Raw genomic sequence first — 21,978 nt, 5'->3', positions numbered from 1 at the left:
TTTTTCTTCTTCATTTTTCTTCTCTGTTCTTCAGACTGCATCATTAACATCCCTTTAAGTTTGCCAATTCCACTAGATCCAGTAGACAATTTCAGCCCCCTTTGTGAATTTTCTAATCTTGATTATTGTACTTTTCATCTTCAGAGTTTTCTTCTGACTCTTTGTGAAATATGATATCTTCATCTTTATTGATATTCTCTATTTGATGAGACACAGTTATCATACCTCCTTTTACTTTTTTAAACGTGGTTTCTTTAGTCCTTTGAACATATTTGTATTAGCTGCTTTGAAGTCTTTGTCTGCTTAGTCTGACATCTGATACATCTCAAAGGAAGTTTTTCTTGACTTTTTTCTTGTGTATGCATCATGCTTTCCAGTTTCTTTGTTTCTTTGTATGCCTCATAAATTTTGTTGAAAACTGGACATTTTAGGTAACTATATTTTAGCAACAGTGATTACTGATTTCACCCTCCCTTCTGAGGCTTCTTGTTATGGTTGTTGTTTGCTTCTTTTTTAATTACCTGACTGAACTGTTTCAGTGAATTCTATTTCTCTTGTAGTGTGCAGCCTTTGATGGTGCTCCTCAGTGGGCACAGTCTTGGGCATGCACAGTGACCGTGATGCTCCTCTCCTTCAGAGATAACAATGGTCTTAGCTGGGCTTTCTTCAGTTCTCATTCCCTGAAACTGTTTTGAGTTTGTCCATGGTCTGTCTCTACTGATAGGATGCTTAGCAAGAGCTCCGCTCATTGCTAGACAATTTCCCTATTCTTTCAACAATATTTTGGGGACACAAATAACTCCATAATCTGATCCAATTAAATTGAGACCCCATGACCTCAATTAGTCTTATAGTCTGTCTCTGAGATCAGGAAAGTCCCCAAGAAGAGCCTTTGTTAGTTGCCTCATTCTCTGGTTCTCTCTGTTAAACTTCAATCTTATCTACCATTTGCCTTCATTGAGCTACTACCCTCCTCTTAACAACACACCACTAAAATCTTCTTTTCCATAGAGTACCTAGACTTGAACTTCTCCAGGTTCTATTCCAAATAAGCTTAGTCACAATAGGAAAAGCTAGTGAATTTCCTATTTTTATAACTTGATTCTCTCCCTGGGAAGAAGCTCTGCAATACTGTGGATCTGGGGACAGGGACAGTGGCCCATTCCTCAGAGTAACACCCCTGCTGTATAAATGGAGTGCTGAGTCATGGCAGTAATCCCTGGTCTTCTTGACTTTTGACCTTTTCAGCATGGCGTGTCTGCCTTACCAATGATTTTTTGTGGGGACATTTCAGGCCTAGTGTGCTTGATCTACCATGCCTGGGGTGGACTGACTGCTCTGTGAGTAGGGACCGGGTGGAAGACGGGAGCTTCAGACTCTCAGCTACTTTTGCCTATAATTCAACTTCTGCAGTACAGAGCTGGGTGGAATGAGAAATGCTGGTGGCCTGCCCCTCTCAAAGAGAAACCATAGCCTTAACAGGGAGCTGGAGGGGAATGGAGTCCTATATCCTTAACTGCATTCACCATGATTAGAACGATCATCTTGCTGAGGTGGGAGGAAAAGAGGGTGAGCCATGCTTCAGATACCACAGATTCTCACTGTTCTTACCTAGATTTAATACGTTTTCTTGAATAAATGTTTCTCCCTTTTCCATATAACCATAGAACAAATTTCAGAGACTTTAAGTGGTGGTTATAGTTATAATTTTCACCAGTCGTGTTTGTTTCACTGGAGAGAGTGTCCATGGGCTCCTCACATCACCATTCTAGAAGTGCTTCCTCACATGATTGTATTTTTAAAGGCAGGCAACTTTGCAGAGGAATCCTATGTTCTCATTCAATCTTTGAGGCTGGTTAGCTCTATTTATGTCCATTCTTCTTTCCAATTCCGTATTTCACCCATATTGGTGATGAATACCTACCTCTAACACGGTGACTCTGACCTACTACTTTCTATTCAGTTCCCTTCCCAGGACTGTCCTTTCCCTGCTGAGCCCCTCCTCTCCTGAAGTCCTGCACTGTCTCTTTTTATACCTGTTCTTAAGTCAAGGATGTGTAATCTAAAACTTTTAACATTCTAAACAGTTTTTTCCTTGATATGTAGATGTCTTTTGTTGGTGACACATCCATTCCAACCCTCTTAAATGGCGATTATACATTCTACAATGGTTAACCTATCTCAAGACTGGTCAACTTGTCCAACAACCCATCCTCCTTTTAAGCTATGCCTTCTGGTCATATATTTGATGTAATTAGAGATAAGTAAATTGACAATGGAACCTAGTCTGCTAATACAAGGCCTAACAAATGTTGTTACTTTGGAAAGGTCACCCAGTTCTGGAAATCTGGTCCTTGTCATTACTCGTTGAATTGGGAAAGGTCTGGTCAATGAGACATGAAGAAAATCTCAGGAGATGCATATACAAGTAAATCATATAACTGTCAAATGGAATCAAATTTTCTTTTATTTTATTAATGAACTTTCCTTATAGGAAATATCTGAACAGAAACCCAATTATTACAAATAAAATATTTCTTCATGTACATGAAATTTGAATGAGATATTTGCACAATCAGGTTTTTAAATAATAAGATAGCTATTTCCATTTCTTTCTAACTCCGTTTCTCCAATTTCTCTGTAATCCTTTTTTCCCTATAAGATCTTGAAAAAGTTATATAGCTGTAAACTGAGATTACCCAGTTTATAACTGAAGAAACAGACATTCCATGTTAACAGTCTGTCCAAGATCCTTAAGAAAGTCATAGGCAGAACCAGTAATAAAATGCTCTTCCTGCCCACTGGGGCGAGATGTCTCCCTTGCATGGTTTTCTAGGCATTTCTGAAACGCAAATTTCAGAAACGCTCCATTTCTAAAATTAGATGTTATTGGGCATAGACACATGCTGTCAAAAGGAGCTGTGCCTTTCTATATTCAGCCTGTATTTATCTGCTTGAGGCTACTGTTACCAAAAATACAAACTGCCCAATATTTTTGGAGATGTTCTGTCAATATATAAACCAGATTCTGTGTTATGTTACACAGCATCTGCATGAATACTCTCCAGATGTTTGATGTCACAGAACTTATACTGTTGTTTGGGATTCATCAAACCCACATCCTCTGTGTTTGCATGTGACAGGATAGTCTAGGATAGGAACGCTAAAATGAGTATGGACACATATGGCACTTTTTAGGGAAAATAAACTTTGCCACATTGCAATATGAGATGAAATTAAGGAGTGTGGTGTGACTTTAGAATGCATATGTCAAAAGTAAAGTAAATGTTTTGTACTTTTTGCAAAGCCACAAAAACTTTTAAAAACAAAAGTAATGTGGATCTCTTTAACTGGTTGGTAATTACATAAAAGTAAGAGAAATAATCATATTTGGCTAATGTCAGTGGGTTATGGCCAGCATCCAGTTTGAATGTTAAAAGTCAGTTGTGAGATATTTGGAATATGTATTCATTATTATCAAGGTGTAGAGTTTAATATATATCCATAAGATCTACCCTTTCGATTACATTGTTTAAATCATGTCCTTTTGTTCACTTGATCTCTCTTGTTACTGGAAGTGGTATAATGATTTTTCCTATTATTAGGGTGTGTCTGTGTAGCAGGACAAGCCACAGACAAAACTCCTCAGACACCGGATTAAAGAAGGAAGAGGTTTATTCGACCGGGAGCATAGGCAAGACTCCTGTCTCAAGAGCCGAGCTCCCCAAGTGAGCCATTGCTGTCTGGTTTAAGGGCTCGCAACTCTAAGGGGGTCCACATGAGAGGGTCGTGATTGATTGAGCAAGCAGGGGGTACGTGACAGGGGGTTGCATGCAATGGTAATTAGATTGGAACAAGACAGGTTAGGGATTTTCACAGTGCTTTTCTCTACAATGTCTGTAATCTATAGATAACATAACCGATTAGGGCAGGAGTCGATCTTTAACTACTAGGCCCAGGGTGTGGCGCCGGGCTGTCTGCCTGTGGATTTCATTTCTGCCTTTTAGTTTTTACTTCTTCTTTCTTTGGAGGCAGAAATTGGGCACAAGACAATATGAGGGGTGGTCCCCTCCCTTATCTGTGTCTCCATGCATATCTCATAGATTTTGCTCATAAAAGTTGTTGCTGTATGATTTGATACATAATATTTGTTATGTGTTATGTCTTCTTTGTGGATTATTACTTTCAGCACTTCCTTGTCATAGTTTCATGATTGGGGACTCAAATTCTCCTTTGTCTTTTATCAACATTACTACCCCTGCTCTCTTTTTATGTCCTTTGTCTTTTTATGCTCATTTCTAAGTATTTATTTATTTATTTATTTATTTATTTATTTTTTGAGACAGAGTCATGCTCTGACACGCAGGCTGGTGTGCAGCAGCACAGTCTGAGCTCACTGCAACCTCTGCCTCCAAGGTTCAAGAAATTCTCCTGCCTCAGTCTCCTGAGTGGCTAGGATTACAAGCGACTGCCACCACACCCGGCTAATTTTTGTATTTTTAGTGGAGACAGGGTTTCACCCTGTTGGCCAGGCTGGTCTTGAACTCCTGACCTCAGGTGATACACCCATCTTGGCCTCCCAAAGTGCAGGGATTACAGGTGTGAGCCACTGCACCCAGCTGGTGATATGCATTTTCAAGTCTTACTCATTTTAAAACCTGGGATGTTGGTTTCCTTACTGTTGAGTTTCGAGAGCTCTTTATATGTTCTGGATACAAGCCTGTTGTTGGATACGGCATTCTAGTCCAAACCTTGTCTTTTCTTTCTTTTAAGTATCTCTCACCAAGCAGTTTTCGATTTTAATAAAGTCAAATTTTTCTTTTATGGACTGTACATTTAGACTCGTTTCTGAGAAATCACTAAATAAACTCAAATTACTAAGATTTTTCTCCTTTTGGAAGTTTTCTTCAAAAACTTTTTATAGTTTTATACTTTACACCTAGACCTACAATTTATTTTGAATTAAATTTTGTATTAAGTCTGGGAGATTTATAGACTTAATTTTTCATCTGAGTCAAAAACATATAGATACCCAATTGTTCTAACACCACATGTTGAAAAGACAATGTTTTCTCCACTTATTTGCCTTTCTACCTTTGTCAAAAGTACTGGCCATATTTATGTGGGTCTTTTTTTCCTTTGATCTACATGTGTCTGTCTTCACCAACACCATATGTCTTGATTAGGATAGCTTTATGATAACTGTTAAAGTAGTATGGGTCCTCCAGCTCCATTCTTCTTTTGTAAGCTTATCTCAACTATTTATATCCATAGCCTTTCTTTATAAATTTTAGAATCAACTCTCTGTATCTATAAAGATTCTGGGTAGAAAATTTGTATTGGTATTATATTAGATCTATAGAGTACATACATAATAAAATGTGTACAGTACATTTAAAAACTTTAAAACATAATTATTTAATGAGCACACATGAACCAACCAGTCAATCCAAGAAGTGAAACGTTAAAACTTGCATCTATCTATATGCTTCTCCTCTATCTTATACACATACCTACCTTTTTCTTTGACACAGCCAGTTACTCAAGAATAAACATTCCAATTTATTGAATTCCTAGGTCTTCTGAATCATATTACCTTCCATTTGTGATTTGGCTGCTGAAATTTTAATTTGTGTAGTGGCTGCTTCTTCAAAATGTCAGGAGGGTAGAAGAGGAGATAAGTTTCATACTACGTATCTACTCTCTTGACATTTCACACTACATATGCATGTATGGAGTGAGAGACAGTGAGAGAGAGAGAGACAGAGAGATAGAGAGACCTCATATGTTGAACAATTTTTAGGTTAAAGATTAGGTTTGAGGTTTAAATTTTAATCTTAAATGAAGTATTGGAATTAACACATTTATTCACTTATTATAGTTCTCTCATTGAATTACTTTTTTTAGGTACATATGCTATTTCACTTGACAGATTTAGAGTGAGATCTGTCTGAACTCTTATGGTACTTGACACCATCTCTGCCAGTCAGCTAATTTTGAACAAATGAGTGAGATGTATTTTCAGCTCCATCAACATCATACCAAATTTCAGATAATTGTTTTACCATTTTTTTTGAGATCGTATTATGTAGTTTTTAAAGTGAGGACTAAGAACAGAAATAAAGCTCATGAAAATTAGTCCAGAGAAATAGAACAATCAATAGTTCTAGACTCAACTAATTGTGTTAATGACCACCTAAGGCTGTTGGTAGTCCATCAGATTCATTCCTTTTACTTCTAGTGTATATACATTTGAATATTTTTAAGGCATATTGATCAAGGAGGTAGAGAACAAATGGAAGAATAGAGAAACGGTATTAGGTTGCATGGTCCAATCCGGGCACTCAAGGAGCATCTGGTTACAAGAAATTTACATGATAGAATATATTTTCATTTTTTAATAACTTTATTTGGTGAAAAGCCTATCTGAGAAGGAATGTGAGATTGGAGGTATACAGTGCAAAACCTGTATCAGGTTGATTAAGTATCAAATGGAATAATATATCCTAAGAATCAATTCTTTTTATTCAAATATTTGTGAACATAAAATACTACTTTGTCTAGTTTTAGTGTCATTCATTATCATAGAGTCTGAAGAGTTTTATATATGTATTTGTGTATTTACTTTTATAATACTACTATTTAATGTTTTTAATGCTGCACTTAATTCATCCATTTGAAAACATTTATTGAGAACTTAGGCCCTGTTCTGTGCTCTGGGAATATAGCAATGAAGCTGACATAGAGTTCATATTCTAAATTTCATAACCAAGTGATGTTATAGATGATAAATTGTCTTTGAAATTTATCTAAAACTAATTATTTCTGCAATGGAAAATTCTCCATTTATTGTCATTGTTTTATACAAATATTTGATCTTTATTTGTTTTTAAATGAGAAATATACAATATAAGATTGCTAAGAAATCCAAGTTAATGACTAAATTGATATCTAATTGTTTTAGCAATATTAATAATTCACATTATATAGAGAGAGTTTATTTAGACTTTGCTTTTATGACAAGATAATATTTTCATTCATATAATATAAAATCCAGTGTTTCGTCACAGTCTTGCTAAAGATTCATGAGTCTTAAGCCATTGAGATATTGTGATGTAATTGAAGACTGTCTTAATATTGTTCTGAATCTATATGCATACTGAACATTGTCAGTAGACTGAACTTGTTTATAAGTTCTACTTTTCAATGTTTAAATCTGTACTGTAAAATTATATACATGTGACACAAGTGTTACCTATTTTAATCACACATTTTCTCAGTTAACATTGCAATTTAATAGTTAACAAAGATAGTCTGAAATATTTTGACATAAAAATGGTCCTGTACTTGGAAAGAATTAGATCATAAAGCTCATAGGGGACCCACACACCATAATGTGTGTAAACCATGTGGCATCACACATCTAAACACCGTTTTTGGTGTTTAAAATGGATATAATTGCCAGGACAATAATATTATGTTAGATAGTTTTGTGTGGTGAGTTAAGAAGTAATATTCTTATCACAAAAGGAATGGGGCAATAACAGAGATTCTGGAAAACACGTCAAATAGGTGAAACATCATAGAAGTTAGCAATGAAGGGCCAAAAATAGAAAGTGTAGAAATGTTAAAGTGCAGCAAATATTGGTCCCCATGAACGCTATTTCTGTCAGGATTTACTAATTTCTACAGGACCATTAGCTCTAGTTGTCAAATCATAGAGTCCTGGAGTTGGGCAGAGTTACTTCTCCACAAATAGCATTATATAGTATTAATTCAGTTGTCACTTGCAATTCAGAAGACTTATTTGTAATCAATTTTCAAAGTCCTTAACTGGTTCATTTTCTTTACAGTAAGGTTATATCGATATTCCTTCATTTTATAAAAGACCCTTGAAGAGTATCTTGAGTCCATCCTTATATAATTCCTGTTCAGATGTTGTTAGCCAAGAGCATTCTTAAGTATTTATAAATTCCATCTATTTTTGTTTGTTTTATTTACAATCCAGGGACAGTTTAGCATTAATTTAGCAGGAACTGGGATGAAGATATCCAACACAGCAAAGTGGCTTGCTCAGGGGAGTTATACCTCTGTCAGCTTACGGAGATCAGAGGTAAGTCCTGCAGGACCAAAAAGCCTGTTTGAAATACTTCTGTGCTGTGAACTAGCATTAAAGGCTCTCTACCTTAAATGTAAACTTGTATGAAATTGATGACTAAAGAGTTATTGCATATAATGGGTAGATTATATATAATGGAGCACAACATCAATTTATGAAATGAAACAGGATTCATTTGTATTAATGTGCATGTGTAGGTTTTGTATACTTATGAATCCATATATGGGCTATAGATGTCTGAACATAAATTGCCAAATGCCAGGACATATAGGTTTTGTCTATCTCAAGTTTGGAGCTAATGACTTGAAATACAGGTCTTCAAAAAAGGTATGTTTTTTACTATACTTTAATTACTGAAGGTTTACAGGTTTTAATATTTCAAAATGAGTGTTAATTTTTGTTTTCTTCCCTCACTGTTTTAGTGATGGGGGTGGTGTTGGAGACCCTTGTCATTTAACAAATATTCTTCACAGTTTTTTCAAGAATTAGGATTATGTATTTATGTTGTACTCATGTTTTCCTGTCTTTATCTAGATAACGTTGTTATTTTATTTGTAAAAATATAGACTGTCATGTAGTATTTATATATATAGTTATAACTATTTGTATAGTTTATTTATATAATTATTATAACTATAGCACATGTCGTATTATCCAAATAGAATCCACTTAATTTTCTGCAGGTATGGTGTTCCAACATGTACACTTCAAGAAACGCTTTCTATTACTCACGGTTATTGTGTCTTAGATAACATAGCCCTGCCCATAGTAAATCTGGATCTAGGTTATATGTGTTCCCACTTATATTACACATAAATTAGCACCAGCAACAACCTCTGTATACTCTAATGTTTTATGATTTTTATTTCTTATGATAAAAGTGATTTTTGTTATACTCCTATTTATATAAATATTTCTCATAAATGAAACTTAGTATTCTGATAGTCATAGCCTTTAAAACATTCTGTTTCTGAAGATGATAAAATTGGGCTTTACTTAACAAAAGAGTTGTGTTTGTATTAACTTCTATTCTAAATATTAATTCATTATTTATTTCATTGAGAACTTCTATCTCAATAAAAAAGGTTGCACATAACTATTTCTTGAGATCTGATGCCCAGTGTGAAACTGATTGGTAAAATCCAGATATACTTACAGAAATGCAAACATATTTTCCTTTGCCAATAAGTTTAATGAAGATTGAGTTCTTAATACAACAGAGGGAATAGGGAATTATTCAACTCTGAGATTTTACTGCCTTTCCCTTCTCTGTGTACTCAGGTTCTCCAGAGCTAAAATTGCTTTAGAAAGAAAAGGTAACTTCAAAAGCTTCCATTCTCAAAACATTCTTCCATCTCAAAATGTCCCCAGAACCTACAGTTTTCGTCTCTATCTTTACTCCCTTAGATTTAAAAAAATTACCTTTTCCAGATATGATAGGAGTTCAACCTGTTTTTGTGTCGTGTTCTAGAAATGTCTTCAGTCTTCACTTTTAGACCTAAAGATGTAAGGCATCTCGAGAGTGCATCTATCACGTCCTGACCAACCCGCTTCAGCCCACCTCTGTCACCTGTTCTTCAGTGAACTGCTCTGCTTGTGGAACAATCTCCCATTTTAGTTCTTTTCTAATTCTAATGACTACTTTCAGCCCAGTTTTAATTTTTTTTCTCCATTTTACCACCTTCTATACTTTTCTCCAGAGTGTGTTTCTAATGCCTCCACGAGATGTTTGAAATAAATGGGATAGAATATGAATTATATACCTTTAAAGTCAAGTTTATACAATATCCTTCTTTTATTTGGTCTAAGAGAACATTATGTAAATTTATGTAAATATTGGATAGCAAATTGGGAGAGGTTTTAATAAACTCACTGAAGCAAATAGAGACCTAGATGAAAAATATGTGGATTGAGATTGAAATATGTGGATTGGATTTAAATCTTAATTGAGATTTAAATTGTCTAAATTATAGTATGGTATATAATATTCAATTAGCTAAAATGAATCTCAAGTTATCTAATATCCTTTAACTTTCCCATGTCCACCAGTTCAAACAATATCAAAAGGGTATGATCTTTGACCTCAAATGCAATTCTTATAGGAAACCTCTAATGATTTTAGCCATATGATTCAAAGCATTTGCTTTTTCTGCTATTTGCGTGCAGATATCAGCTTGTATAAGATTCTTCTATATTTCTTCTTCCAATTTTCAGGATGGAACCAGATTTTTCGGCAAGTGTGGAGGGTACTGTGGAAAGTGTCTTCCTCACATGACTACTGGTCTCCCAATTCAAGTTATATGAACATTTAGAAGGGGGATGTATGCCCTAAAGAGGAGATATTCTCTGGAACATTCAAATAACGGGTGCTCATTTCTTTATTTCTCCCTTCCCGAGATTTCCAGGTCTAATATGTCTCTGCGTTTTTTTCAGGGTGCTCATCAGGGATTCAAATAACTGCTTAATAAGGTTCTATTAATCAGGATTTTTTTAAAGAACATAATAATTTATAATAGAGAATACCAGGATCGAATGAATTATACCAAGACAGTGCTGCTCTTAACCTCTTGGACTGGATCACACTTATCTTATACCTACAAACACATGTGTAAATCTCTGCTCAGCTTTGTACTGTACAATGAAATGTTTATTCTACTAGCTAAAATGAAGCAAGTAAATATTAGGATAATAAACATTCAAAATTACTATAAACATTATTTAATCTTTCTGACAAGTAGCAAATCAATAGTTACATAAAAAAGCACAGAGCCATTATACTTTCTACTCATACAGTTTAGATACCTTGTTTTATTTTTCCTTTAATTTTTACTTGCGGATTACGGTGCTTCAATTAAAAAAATAGTCCTCAAAATGAGGTACAAATTGTGTATTAAAAATGTATGTTTGGGGTAAATAGTAAATAAAAAATTTTGTGGGTATAATAAAGATATGATATAATTTAATTTTTAAGATCTACCTCAAATTTGATTGTACTTACAAGAACAATACATTGTTTTTATAATTTTATATTCTGTTTTGCCTCTATAATTATTGTGTGTGTATATATATTCTTTAAAAATTTATTTTCTCAAAGTTATGTACTGTATTCTATTAATTAAATATGTGAGAATTCTTTTAATTTTGAAGATCTTATTTTGGTAAACATAAAAATATATTTACATATGTAAAAGTTTTATTAGCGATGTTTAAGTTATTTTATATCAGAGGTTTCTCAAAGTCAGAACATAAAGGAGTATAAAAATTAACTATTAAATGGCAAATTCTCAGGTATTAAGAGTTTTTATCATGCAGATAATTTAACCATGTATTATATAATAATATGCTTTTGAAAGACATGTAGACAAATAATATTTTTCTATGGAGACCTACTCTGAAAACCAAAAAACAAAAAAAACAAAAAAAAAACCACAGTGGAATCTACTAATAGATTTTTGCCAGTGAATACTAGTGTACTTGTTTTACCCACAAAGTGTTTTTCTCCCAACCAAACATTTATTACAGATGTATTGTGCCATATAAAGCTCTAATGCAATTTTGTTCCAACGTGGTTAAATAAACATTTGAAGATGTCTGTATCAAAAGAAGTATTTTGTATTATGTGCCTTAAGCCAGTTACAAACATTAATACAAAATGTGTGACATTTTCCAGGAATCTTTTCATGCATATTTAGAATCTTACAATTTATAAACATTTAAATAAACATTTTTATGATTCATTAGCACCTTGTCTTTATTGTCTTTACATGTTAAAAAAAGAACTTTCACTGCAAATGTCTATAACTCTAAACACTTCAGAAATTCTAATTTTTTTTTCTTTTTTGAGACAGAGTTTTGCTCTTGTCGCCCAGGCTGGAGTACAATGGCACAATCTCGGCTCACTGCAACCTCTGCCTCCTGAGTTCAAGCGATTCTTCTGCCTCAGCCTCCTTAGTAGAGGGGATTACAGGCTCCTGCCACCATGCCCAGCTAATTTTTTGTATTTTCAGTAGAGACGTGGTTTCACTATGTTGGCCAGATTGATTTTGAACTCCTGATCTCAGGCAGTCCACCTGCCTCAGCTTCCCAAAGTGCTGGGATTACAGGCGTTAGCCACCGTGCCCGGCCAATTCTAAGAAATTTTTAATCAAATTTGTGCAGTTAGGATGAAGCACAGCTCCTATCTCTGCCCTTCTCATGGCAGAGGAAACCTGGCAGGAAAGCTGGCAACAGCTTGCAATGCCTCTGAAAGCTTGTATATACAAGGACTATTGGTGTCTACTCTGATTCAAGTGACCAAACCAGATCACAGGACCAAGTCCTACGCAGTAGGGCAGAGAAATGTGCTCCTGCAGGGCAGGATGGCCAGATCTATGGAAATGGGTGGGGACTTAACAATCTCTCCCAAGACAAGAAGCAGGTCCTTGTGATACATCATCTTCAACCTCCCTAGAATTTGCCCAAGTACTTCCAAAGTGGTTAAGTAAATTAAATTACCACTGGAAGAGAATAAAAATTTTAGTTGATCCACATTCTCATTGACACCTGAATTTCTGGGTTTTTTTTTGTTTTTGTTTTCTAATATGATGGGACATAGCGTGGTATTTCATTGTCTGAATTTATATTTATCTGAATACCAGAGTAGATGGGGATCTCTCATATGTTTTTACATTTGGTTTCTTTTTCTGAGAATCTCTTGTTTATTATCTTTGTCAGTTTTGGTTTAGGATTTTTTTTTTTTTTAAGTTAAAGGGCTTTTTAAAAGTTATCATCAGAGTGGGAACAAGAAAAATATAAGTTTACAGTTTGGGACTGTTATTTTAAGTTCATTTTCTTTGTCTTCACAGTGTCTATGTCAAAGTGTTGCTGTTTTGCTCAAATATTTTGTCTCCTTTCTAACCCCAAATTCTCAGAAGGTAGCATTATTTTCTATTTTACAAGAAAGAAAACCATTGAAAGTAAATTCTTTCAACTTCCTGCCACTTATACATCTCCTCTCTACCTCCTCTGCCCCAAAAAAGAGAAAGAAAAAAAAAGTCATATTTCTGAATAAAAGCCAAGCAGCTTTATGTGGATATAATTTAAAACATTTGAGAATCTCTTGCCAAAAAGCATGCTTTTGTATTGTACCGTAAATTAGTTGCAAATATTAATATACAACTTATAACGATTTACTTGTTTAACATTTAAGATGGCATGCTCCCTGCATCTATTTTCTCTTTTTTTTTCATGCCCTGTTGGAGAAACAATTACCCTGCTCATGTGTGAGGATAATCACTCAACCTCTGCCTTTGATTTCCCCTACTCTGAATTCTCTAGGACTTCTTTCCATTGATTATTCTGTCTCCCTTTCCTTTCTCTCACCACTGGTTCCTTTTCTTCATTCACAAACCATGTTTGCCTCTCTTCTATATTAAAACAAAAATATCTCATTTTCCTGTCCAATCAGTAATTATGTCAAGTTAGTTTATCATAGTGTTTAAATCTTTTCTATATATTTATTGATTTTTCTAATTGTAGTATTGATATTGAGAGATTGTAATCAATAAAGTCAGTACTGCAATTTAAAAAATTGTAAAACAGGTAATTCTCTCTCTATTTTTGGTGTTTGCTCTAGGAATTCCAATACAGATCTTTAACTTATCATAATCTACCTTCAGTGTTATAAACCTCAAATACAATTTTATATAAATTCTTGTTCTAAACATGTCTTTTAAAATAAATAAGATACTATAAATTATCCTTTATATATTAGCTGGGCATGGTGGTGTGCATCTGTAATTCCACCTACTCTGAAAACTGAGGTGGGAGGATTGCTCGAGCCCAGGAGGTCAAGGTTGCAGTCAGTTCTGATAATGCCACTGCACTGCAGCCTGGGCAACAGAACCAGACCGTCTCTTAAAACAAACAAACAAACAAACAAACAAAAACCCCTAACATCATGTACAAACATTGATGGAAATAGAAGATAGTAATATAATAAATTTTGCAAAAACAACTTGTTCACAACTGTGTACAGATTTGAAAAATATAAAGCTGTTTTATGATGCTATAACAACAAAAAGGAACAGAATTAATTTATTTTATTCTCCCTCAATGTCACTCATCAGGATAAAATACATCTTGGCTACTAAATGTAGCTATCAATCAACATTGGCCATTGCATGAACTTCTAATTTTTTAAAAAGAGTACTATTTTCAAACATAGAGAACTCATTCTTTCCCGTTAATTTTTTTCTTATAATTTTAGAATGTCTTTATTTGCTAAGTGTTTACTATTTGCTAAAAGGTAAATAATAGGATTCAATTATACAGTACTTGCACTACTTAATCTTTAAAAGATAACATAATTACTTTTGCTACATTTCACTTACCCCTTTTTCTAGTAATTCTCCATATTTGAAACTTGAAAGAATAGTTACACTGACAACAGTGGCATCTGCTGGCCATAACAATTCCTCAGAAGAATCAATAAAAATTGCCAACCTAATTTCTTCCATACTTTCCTGGAAATCTTGAGGCACACCTATTGCAATGCATTAGGCAAGCTATCTTTGAGACGTCTTTAACCCAATTTAACATTGATATTGACATCTATATTAATATCCTACATTCATACATACATGTGTTCTTTTTGCAACTTCAATCTGAGAACATTCTTAACAATATAAAATCTTCCTTGACCTCCAGGAGAAAATAAAGAAGCTTTTCATGTAATAATTTTTTTTCAGGAATTTTTATTCTCTACAGGGGGGAAATGTGGAATGTGAACAGAGGCTTTCTGGACCAGGGTGTAGCAGTCATGAATAAGGCAACATTGAATAAGTTCACCACTTGGGTATTTTTTCCCTCAGCTATAAAATGAGAAATTCAAAACAAATAACTTCTAAGGTACTTTTCCGCTGTGAAAGTTTATATGTATAAATTGTGTCTGGTGCACTAGTTAGGAGTTACTAGTTGTTAAATGTGTAAAGCTACTTGGTATTTAATAAGAGTAAAAAACTGTTCAGGGGTAGCTTATCAATCTACTGTTCACTTTCGTGATACAGAAAACTGTTCAACTTACATATGTGAAAGCAAAGATATACTCCTGTCACAGTTTTATACCCAGTGTTTTATAATTAAGACAACCCGAGTTTCTGATGTGCTCTGCCACTTTTTGGATGTGTGGTCTCATAACAAAACACTGATACAATCTGAGCTTCAGTATTCTCAGTTGCAAAATGAATAGAAGAAAAAATGTCTTGCTTACCTTCCCAGCATAAAAATTGTGAAATTAAATGAGCTATTCTTCATAAAAATGTTTTGAGGAGTACAAATGACCCAGTTAGCAAAATCCCTTTATTTTTAATATTGAAAGTAGTTTTGAAAGCATTATAGTTAGTAGAAGACTGGTTCTGGGGTCAAAACTCCAGCTCTACTGCTTATGTATGCCCTGTGATCTTGGGAAAATCACTTGATTTCTTTGAGTTTCATGGGAATGTTAATAGTACCTGTCTCATTTTGTTGCAGATATTAATATGTAAAATATTGCACTAGGTCAGGCACATAATAAGTTTTCATACACGTTAGCTATCAGTACTATTGTCATGATGACCTGTAGGGTCAATACTTTTTGTGAACTAATCCTGAAGCATACAAACATTTTGTGTATGTAGTGTGGAGTAGAGGAAGTGTTGCCTCTTGGAAACACAAGTCCCAGGGAAAGTGAAGAGGCTTTCTGCTTTTCCATACATTATTTGCAGTATAGATCATCTTGGACCATCTGACTTAAATCTGATGCTCTCACCATCCATCTCTACTGAACACCACTGCTGTGCTTCTGACCTGTTCTGAATTAGCAATCACCCCTCACCTTGGAAAAAATTAGCCACAGCCTAATGTGTGGATTAGATCTCTCAACATTGGTCTCATTTAGAGCTTACCATTTCTGCCCCTTCTGACTCCATTTTTCTCTGATCTTCCTCCTAATTCTCTGCTCTTTTCCTTTGCCTGATTTCTCTTCTGTTTCAACATATCACATAATGAATGCCTCGGCATGACCTATCATAAAACCATCTTGGAAGGTAACGTCGAGTGCTTTCTAAGCAGCTTCATCAAATGTATAACCCAGATGGTTGAAAAAGATGATCTCAGTATGAGGTATCTGTGAAGGTGCCAACCAAGCCAGAGTGTAGCCAACTTCAGTTACATTAGCACGAAGACTCTCTTTACAGGGAAACACTTATCTATTCCATCAGCTAGTATCTGACTTTTGGTTCTGTCTTTCCATCATTTCATAAAAGTATTTTTTTAAAACTATTTTGCTTTTTTTTTAAACCGAAAATTTAAAAGATAATAATAATGTATCTGTATCTATACCAGAGATGGTAGATACCAGGAAATGTGCCAATAGTCTCCCATTTGGCACCCAGAGTAGGCATTAATCATTCCAGACATTTCCTACTGCTAATCAATCTGGATATATCCTCAAAACTCTTAGTATATTTTCCTGAGTAACCACCACCAATATATCAAATTTGACAGGTGACGGGATATCTCTCTGCTTTCTCTGAACAAGGTCTGGATAGCCAAGAGGAATCGACTTGCCCAGAGCCTTGCCTAATGGCCTAATTTGATAGAGATGAATTTCCCAAAGCCATTCCGCATGTGTTCATTGAAAACAACTCTAACCAAGATACTAGACTAAGAATAATTGAGCAAGTCAACACAGTCCCTGTCATCACACAGTATATAATTAGTTCGGTATGTAGTTTTTAGAATTTTCTCAAGTAGCAAGTGTTGAAGTTTTGCTTTTGTTTTGTTTTTAGTTAGGACTAGCCAGAAAAAAAAGAGGTATAGTGTCATTGAGGTATAAAAAATCCCAGACTTGGGATTTAGGGAGGGGTGTGAGAAAAAGTAACTGAAAAGGAAAGTTGCATGGAATCTAGGGCAAAGATAGTTTAAAATCTTGCTGGAGACATTCCCTGGAGAAAAGTCATCATTTATTTTGTATTCAGTATCTACATCATTTTTCTTATGTTTCATGAATGCCCCACTTTATCAGGTGAATCACGTTTCCTAGTGTAGAGGCTGAAAATACCAGACACTTGCTTTCCTGACCTCCCTTGCAACTAAGATCCAGACATATGACCTCAGTTCCAAGAGTCAGATGCACCATCACTGAGTTTCATCAGAAGTTAGTGACTCTGAGAAGCAGAAGCAGTGCAGTACACACCAGTGACAGATGGCACATTGGTGATGGCTAGATCCAGGGCCCAGAGGCAGCAGCAGGAGCTCTTGTGGCAGCATCATGCATCAGTAGAGCAAGCTGACAAGTTCAATGCACAGCTGCTATGTCAGCAAATCTTCAATGCACCAACCAGGGGACTGATTTTGGCCTTTCTTCCTGGCTGCAACTGGATATGCTTTAATAATTTATTTTGTGTTGAATTAACCAGACAGTTTCTGAAGCAAAGAGCAGGGAAGAAAAGAAAAAAAGATCACTATGCAATCTCTACTTAATATCAGTCTGTGTTTAATGCTGCCAGAGGCAGTTCTTTCAAAAATGTAGAGATAGAGGTCACTTTCTAATTCTAACCATAAGCCAAATCATAACCCACATAGAATTATTAACTTTATTTTCTAGGCTCACACGGCTTCTTTGAATCTTTTAGTCTATGTTTGTAAATAAAATTTTGAGATCAAGACATGAGTTTTACAAACATGCAAAATAAAAGCCCTGGTTCTTTAAGGTCTAATAGGTTTTAGCAAAGGTAAAAACATATGAAGTCTTGCTTGAAAGTAAAAACGTATCTGATTGTACATTTCTGTTGAGACATACCTACCTCTAGTCTTTTCTGTTCTAAGGATAACTGTTCTGCAAATGCCTTTAAGGATGCACATCAAATTCAAATATAAGTGCTCCTCATTAAGTGGTACAGTGTTATTATTATTATAAAGAAGCTTATGAGTGACTTTACTGAATAAAGATGTACTCGTTAATGGCAAAGCCCCAGCTTATTGAGATTCTACATGACTCACCTAGTTGAGATTCTAGACAACTCGCCTTAGTAAGGAAGTCTGGGAAATATTTGAACCACTACTGATATGGTTTGGCTGTGTCCCCACCCAAATCTCATCTTGAGTTGTAGTTCCCATAATCCCTGTGTGTCATGAAAGGAACCTGTTTGGAGGTAATTGAATCAAGGGGGAGGTTACACCCATGCTGCTGTTCACATGATAGTGAGTGAGTCCTCATAAATCTGATGATTTTATAAGGGGCCTTTTCCTCATTGCTTGGTACTTCTCCTTCCTGCCATCATGTGAAGAAGGATGTGTTTTCTTCCCCTTGATTGTAAGTTTTTTGAGGCCTCTCCAGCCATGTGGTCAATTGAACGTCTTTCCTGTATAAAGTACCCAGTCTCAGGCAGTTCTTTATAGCAAGTTGAGAATGGACTAAGACAGTAAATTGGTACTGAGAGTGGCACACTGCTGTAAAGATACCCAAAAATGTGGGAGTGACTTTAGCACAGGGTAACAGGCAGGAATTGGAACAGTTTGGAGGGCTCAGAAGAAAATAGAAAGAAGTGGAAAAGTTTGGAACTTCCTAGAATCTTGTTGAATGCTTTGATCAAAATGCTGAAACTTATATGGACAGTGAAGTCCAGGCTGAGGTGGTCTCAGATGGAGATGATGAACTTGTTGGGAAGTGGAATGAAGGTCACTCTTGCTGTTTTAGCAAAGAGCCTGGTGGCATTTTGCCCCTGCCCTAGATATCTGTGGAGATTTGAACTTGGGAGAGATGATTTAGGGTATCGGTCAGAAGGAATTTCTAAGCAGCAAAGTTTTTCAGATGTGATGTGGGTGCTGTTAAAATAATTCAATTATATGTATTTGCAAAGATATGCTTTGGAATTGAAACTTAAGTTTAAAAAGGAAGCAGAGCATAAAAGTTTGGAAAATTTGCAGGCTGAAAATGTGATAGAAAAGAAAAACCCATTTTCTGAGGAGAAATTAAAACCTGCTGTAGAAATTTGCCTAAGTAACAAGGAATCAAATGTTAATTGCCAAGACAATGGGGAAAATGTCTCCAGGGCATGTCAGAGGTCTTCATGGTAGCCCCTCCCATCACAAACCCAGAGGCCTAGGAGGAAAAAATGGTTTTATTAGCTGGGCACAGGGCCTTGCTTCTTTGTGCAGTCTTGGGACTTGGTGCCCTGCACCCTGGCCATAGCTAAGAAGGGCCAACATACAGCTCAGGCCATGTCTTCAAAGGGTGCAAGACCAAAGACTTGGCAGCTTTCATGTGGTGTTGAGCCGGGGGGTACACAGAAGTCAAGAATTAAGGTTTGGGAACCTCGGCCTAGATTTCAAAGGGCGTATAGAAACTCCTGGATGTCCAGGTAGAAGTTTATTGCAGAGGTGAAGCCCTCATGGAGAACATTTGCTAGGGAAGTGTGGAAAGAAAATGTGGGATTGAAGCCCCCACATACAGTCCCCACTGGGGCACTGCCCACTGGAGCTGTGAGAAGAGGGCCACCATCATCCAGACTCCATAATGGTACATCCACTGACAGCTTGCACTACGTACCTGGAAAAGCCATAGACACTCAATGCCAGCCCATGAAGGCAGCTGGGAGGGGGGTTGTACCCTGCAAAGCTATGGGGGTAGAGCTGCTCAAGGCCTTGGCAAACCACCTCTTGCATCAGTATGATCTAGATGTGAGATGGAATCAAAAGAGGTCATTTTGGAGCTTTAAGATTTACTGATTGCTCCATTGGATTTCAGACTTGCATGGGTCCTGTAGCCTCTTTGTTTTGGCCAATTTCTCCCATTTGGAACAGGTGTATTTATCCAACGCCTGTACCCTTATTGTATCTAGGAAATACCTAACTTGCTTTTGATTTTACAGGTTCATAGGCAGAAGGGACTTGCTTTGTCTCAGATGGAACTTTGGATTTGGACTTTTGGGTTAATGCTAGAATGAATTAAGACGTTGGAGGACTGTTGGGAAGGCATAATTGTGTTTTAAAATGTGAGGACATGAGATTTGGGAGGGGCTGGGGGTGAAATGATATCATTTGGCTGTGTCCCCACCCAAATCTCATCTTGAATTGTAGATCCCGTAATCCCCACATGTTTGGGAGGGATTCAGTGGGAGGTAATTGAATCATTGAGGCAGTTACCTCCATCCTGCTATTCTTGATAGTGAGTCAGTTCTCAAAAGACCTGATGGTTTTGTAAGGAGTTTTTCACTCTTCACTTGGTACTTCTCCTTCTCATCATCATGTGAGGAAGGGCATGTTTGCTTTTCTTTCCACCATGACTGTAAGTTTACTGAGGCTTCCCCAGCCATGAAGAACTGTGAATCAATTAAATCTCTTTCTTTTATAAATTAAGAGTTGCCAGTCTCAGGAAACTCTTTATAGCAGAATGAGAATGGACTAATACAGCCACTGAAATTCAGAAGTAGGTCTAAGATTTCCCACTTTTGAAAACATCAATGGCTAGGTGCAGTGGCTCACACCTATAATCCCAACACGTTGGGATGCCGAGGCAGGAGGCTAACTTGAGTTCAGGAGTTCAAGACTGACCTGGGCAACATAGTGAGACCCCATCTCTACTAAAAGTTTTTTTAAATTAGCAAGGCATGGTGGAATATGCCTGCAGTCTCAACTACTTGGGAGGCTGAGGCAGGACGATTGCTTGAGTCTGGGAGTTTGAGGCTGTAGTGAGCCATAATTGTGCCACTGCACTCCAGCATAGAAGAATGAGACCCTAACTATGAAAAAAAAAAGAAAAGAAAGAAAATATACCTTATTCATCCACTGCCTCATTTAAGAAACATTGTTTATATATGTACCCTGTGAAGAGCTAGGGATACAATTCTAGGTACATACCTTTTCAACCCTCATCATGCTTACATTCTAGTGTGGGAGCTAGGCATACGCAAAGTAAGTGAATTTGGTGGTGACAGTGCTATAATTCAAGTCAATGCAGGGTACAATGGGACAAAAAGGAATAACTTATCTGGTTCATTTAGACTTGGACTGTGAAGTGGGAAAGTATTTTATAAACCCTGCTCATATCCTCAACACATGAGTAGACAAAGCCAGGTTTATAAATCAGAATGTTTTTGTTTGAAAGGAAAGGAAATCTCAACTTGAAGAGGCTCTACTTGAAAGCTTTTCTTAGAGAGACCTTCTGGCTATGGCCACTCTGTGAGCTGGGGTAACATAGGTCTCCACTCACTGTAGAGATGCTGGATAAGATAGAGCAGCAGCAACCACAATATGCATAGCCAAGTTCAAAGTGCAGAGGGAAATGAATGGTCATTCTAATGTTGTATACTCAGACAAAGAGTAATAAAAGTGGAATAAAGTTATTTTCATACAAAGACTGTGTTTCCTACTCACGGACCCTTACTCAATGACCTACTCATGGACCCTTTACTGACCATTAAAAATTTTACATCAATAGTAAAGGCATTGATCTCAGAATGTAAATGCAAAGGATTTAGTTAACATCTGTGTAAATCTGAATAAGCCCCGACTGCAAAAACTAACAATAAAAATGTCTTGTTTTTGAAATTAAAATGCTGACCTACAATGAGTTTGAAAGAGGTAGGAGGGTGATTTGTAATTAAAACTTTCTGAAGATCTAATTTTGTTTGGGAAAAAACTAGAGAGATAAAATTTAGACTTTAGTTAAATAAGCATGCTTAAAATTATAAGGGTGACTATTAAAAGTTCTAATTCCTAAACAAGGATAGGAGAAAGAGAATATAAACAAAATTTCATCAAGGAGGAGGTATGGAGGAAAATAAAGGAAGCGAAGGAAAAGCATGGCAAAAAATAGCACAAAATAGATGGTAAAACTG

The 21,978-nt window shown here is 36.0% G+C and overlaps 1 protein-coding gene across 1 annotated transcript in view; it reads left to right on the top strand.

Moving 5' to 3' along the window:
- ADAMTS20 (ADAM metallopeptidase with thrombospondin type 1 motif 20) overlaps positions 1 to 12,008 on the top strand; it is a 211,085-nt gene extending 199,077 nt beyond the window's left edge. The window contains 2 exon segments of the mRNA XM_031650426.1: positions 8,009 to 8,113; positions 10,334 to 12,008. Of these exon segments, the coding sequence (XP_031506286.1) occupies positions 8,009 to 8,113; positions 10,334 to 10,423 (195 nt within the window). The 3' untranslated portion in view covers positions 10,424 to 12,008.
- Positions 12,009 to 21,978: the final 9,970 nt, after the last annotated feature.

Source organism: Papio anubis, chromosome 9 (genome assembly GCF_008728515.1).
Source record: "Papio anubis isolate 15944 chromosome 9, Panubis1.0, whole genome shotgun sequence".
In the NCBI taxonomy this organism is placed as follows: Eukaryota; Metazoa; Chordata; class Mammalia; order Primates; family Cercopithecidae; genus Papio; species Papio anubis.
This window is presented reverse-complemented; position numbering and strand designations above follow the sequence as displayed.